The following is a 3,765-nucleotide window of genomic DNA, read 5'->3' as shown; positions in this document are numbered from 1 at the left end:
GTATGGGCTCATGTGATTATGGAGATTTAAGAAGTCCCATGATCTGCCATCTACAAGCTGGAAACCAAGTGGTATAGCTTGAAGGGCTGAGAGCTTGAGAACCACTGGCATATATTCCAATCTGAAAACAGGAACACCCAAGGAAGGAAAAGATCAATATTCCAGGTTTAATCAACTATTGGAGATTCCTGTGGCCCAGTCAAGTTGACACATAAAATTCGCAATCATACCCTTGTAGAGTGAAGAGTGGTAGCCCCAAAAAATACTCAATTGCCATAAAAATTATCTTATGGAAAAAATTTACCTTGGTGAAGCCTATTTGCTCCTTCCGGAAATTTTCCAGGGGTTTGATCAGCAAATCACTAGCATTGTGTACCTAGAGGAAAAAGAAAAAACAAACAAAACAACTTTTACATTAACAAAGTTCATATACAAGAGTCCTTGTTACTATATTTTCTTGTAATACACTATCCTGCAAAATGTTAAAATGTTTGATGGTTTGTTACTGGTTTTTTTTCCCATATTGCCTCTGAAAATCAAATGCTTTGACAGGAAATGAGAGAAGGAACATTAGGGGCTTTTCTCTGTAACATTAATGGTAGTCTGACCCAAGTTTTAATCAATAAATAACTAGAGTGATGTCTAACAGCAGACACAGGGGACCTGAAAGACATGTGAAAAGCAGAAGGAGAATGGCAAATACATGAAAAGGCAAAATGTACCAAATGCAAAACATTTCATGAAAGGTAAATAAGTTAACAATAATAGCATTAGGATAAATCTCAGGATAAATCATTTACAGTCCTGCTCTAGTATGCCATAAAACCAGAACCTTTTCATCAACTTGGAGTATTATTATAGCATAACAGAAAACACTAGACCAAGCCTTCAAATTACCTAACTATAGATGTTGAGAATCTGATAGGAATGGCCTGATAGGTACTACAGATATTGGCATTGATAGGTTCTACAGATATAAAAATATCAGATACAAAGTGGACCCCTTGTTCTGTGGACAGGTAAAGATATACAAAGCTTTTTCTTCATATAAATCTCTTTGGAGACTGCATCTGACCTAGGCAATAAACATGGTTTGCTTCCTCAGTAGTGAGAGTTAGAATCACTATAATGGAAGACCTCAGAGAAGGCATCTATAGGGCTGCTTATAGGATCCATTACATTAATTTTGATCTCTTAAAAGGGAAATGGGTGGGGCATAGTGGCTCACACCTGTAATCCTAGCACTTTAGGAGGTCAAGGTAGGAGGATCACTTGAGGATAGGAGTTCAAGATCAGGCTGGGCAACAGTGAGACCCCATCTCTACTAAAAATAGAGAAATTAGCCAAGCATAGTGGGGCACACCTGTAGTCCCAGCTACTCAGGAAGCTGAGGCAGCAGGATTGCTTGAGTCCAGGAGTGTGAGGTTGCAGTGAGCTAGGCTGACACCACCGCACTCTAGCCTGGGCAACAGAGTGAGACCTAGTCTCCAAAAAAAAAAAAAAAGACAGGGAAATAAAGGAATGTATTCCTTGTCACACATTACATAAAGTGTTAGTAATGCAACACAGCTCTGAATTCTTCAGACAGGGAAGCAATATTTAACCTAGTATAAAAAACATGGAGAGCTGGGGCATTAGCACATATTTTAGCCACATACTGTAGGTATTAGGTTGGACCAAGAATAAGCTCCGAGCACTTCCCAAAGCCAAATTTGCACCAAAAAAAAAAGGTCATAGTCACTGTTTGGAGGTCTGCTGCCTGTCTGATCCACTACAGCTTTGTGAACCCCAGTGAAACCATTACATCTGAGAAGTATGCTCAGCAAATCCATGAGATGCACCAAAAACTGCAATGCCTGCAGCTGGCATTGGTTGACAGAAAGGGCCCAATTCTTCTCCATGACAATGCCCAACCACACGTTGCACAACAAACATTTCAAAAGCTAAACGAATTGCACTACAAAGTTTTGCTTCTGTCATATTCATACAACCTCTTGTCAACCGACTACCACTTCTTCAAGCATCTTGACAACTTTTTGCAGGGAAAATGCTTCCACAACCACCAGGATGCAGAAAATGCTTTCCAAGAGTTTGTGGAATCCCGAAGCATGGATTTTTATCCTACAGGAGTAAACAAACTTATTTCTCGTTGGCAAAAATGTGTTGATTGTAATGGTTCCTATTTTGATTAATAAAGATGTGTATGAGCCTAGTTATAATGATTTAAAATTTATGGTCCAAAACCGTAATTACTTTTGCACCAACTTTCGGGCCTCCTGTTTTTTTGTCTAGGTATGATTCAAAGTTCAACTGAATGGGCAAACTACTAAAAAGGCACTGTTAACCTTTATTTGAGAACAACCTGGTGACCCCCTGACATTCTGATCAGCTATAGCTCCTAATACTAACATCCAGAACTGACGAAACCTAACAGAAAATATAAAACTAGGCAACAATAAATAATGTTTTCCTTAGGAGCAGAGTCATTCTATGTTTCCTGATTATCAGTATTTCCATGGCTGACTTTCTAAACCCTGTTTGCTCCAAGGCTAGACTTAAAAAATCATGTAACCCTTCCCTATCCTTGCTGTTTCATATAAAAACAGATCCCTTGCTTGCAAAAACTTATACAGCCTGGCTGATTCTCATCACATCTCAACTCATCAAATGGATCTATGAAACCACATTTGATCCTGATCATACTATAAGCCAACTCCTTCTGTGACACTTAACATCCCACTTTATCCCTGAGTATGCTCATTAGGCAAAGGGAAGAAAGTATGAATTTATACCTGCAAGATCCCCTAGTAGAGAGTTCTCTACAGAGGTCTGATTCTTGAAAGAGCCATTTTGATTGTTCTTCCAGTCAAAGCTTCACTATCAACTGTGGTATCAAATATGAAGGCACCTGTGCAAGAATTCTTCTACTAAAAGTACTAGTACACATCTCCTGCCCAACACACTCTACACTTCCTTGGACTGTGAGTTATGTATAATACTATCAAGTTTGCATATGTGCCTGAAAAAAAATTAAGTTATTGTTGTCATGGACCCAGGAGAGAGAGTGATTTTGCTTCTTTACTATTGTGGAAGTCTTAAAACATGGCCACAAATTCGTTAACACACCTTACACTGACCGGTGAGGTCTGTGTCTCCTCTGCCTTGAATGTGAGTGAGCTTGTTCCTGTTTTGAACCAATAGTGCACTGCAAAAGTTTCACTCTGTGACGTTTGAGGCTACGTCATAAAAGGCCCACAGCTTTCACCTACTTCTCATAAAACACTCCCTCTAGGATCCTTGACACAGTATGTAAGAAAGTGAACTACCTGAGACTACTAAGCTGAGGATGCCAATTGTAGACATTCTGGTCAATGTCTCCTATCAGCTGAATCAGCTTTCCAGCCATCTCCACTGGGAAGTGACAGATAAGAAAAGCCAAGCTGTTGGAAATTAAACAACTTTCTGCTGAACGATTCTTTCATAAACAAGGAAGTAAAGATGGAAATCAAAAGATTTTTTGAACTAAATGACAAAGGTGACACAAGTTATCAAAATCTGTGGGACACAGCCAAAGCATTCCTGAGATGAAAGCTTATTTCCATAAATGGCTATATCCAAAAGTCAAAAAGATCACAAACAGACAACCTAATGAACCAACTCAAAGAACTAGAAAAAGAAGAACAGACCAACCCCAAAGCCAGCAGAAGAAGGGAAATTAATAAGATCAAATCAGAACTAAATGAAATTGACAACAGGGAAACTATA

General features: G+C 39.0%; 1 protein-coding gene across 1 annotated transcript in view; it reads right to left on the bottom strand.

Annotated features, from left to right (window-relative positions):
• Positions 1 to 3,765, bottom strand: part of OPHN1 (oligophrenin 1) — a 427,039-nt gene that overhangs the window by 205,283 nt on the left and 217,991 nt on the right. The window contains exon 4 of the mRNA XM_012642966.1: positions 305 to 376. Coding sequence (XP_012498420.1) covers positions 305 to 376 — 72 coding nt within the window. The remainder of the gene's footprint in view (positions 1 to 304; positions 377 to 3,765) is intronic.

Source organism: Propithecus coquereli, unplaced genomic scaffold, assembly GCF_000956105.1.
Source record: "Propithecus coquereli isolate 6110/MARCELLA unplaced genomic scaffold, Pcoq_1.0 Scaffold101, whole genome shotgun sequence".
In the NCBI taxonomy this organism is placed as follows: Eukaryota; Metazoa; Chordata; class Mammalia; order Primates; family Indriidae; genus Propithecus; species Propithecus coquereli.
This window is presented reverse-complemented; position numbering and strand designations above follow the sequence as displayed.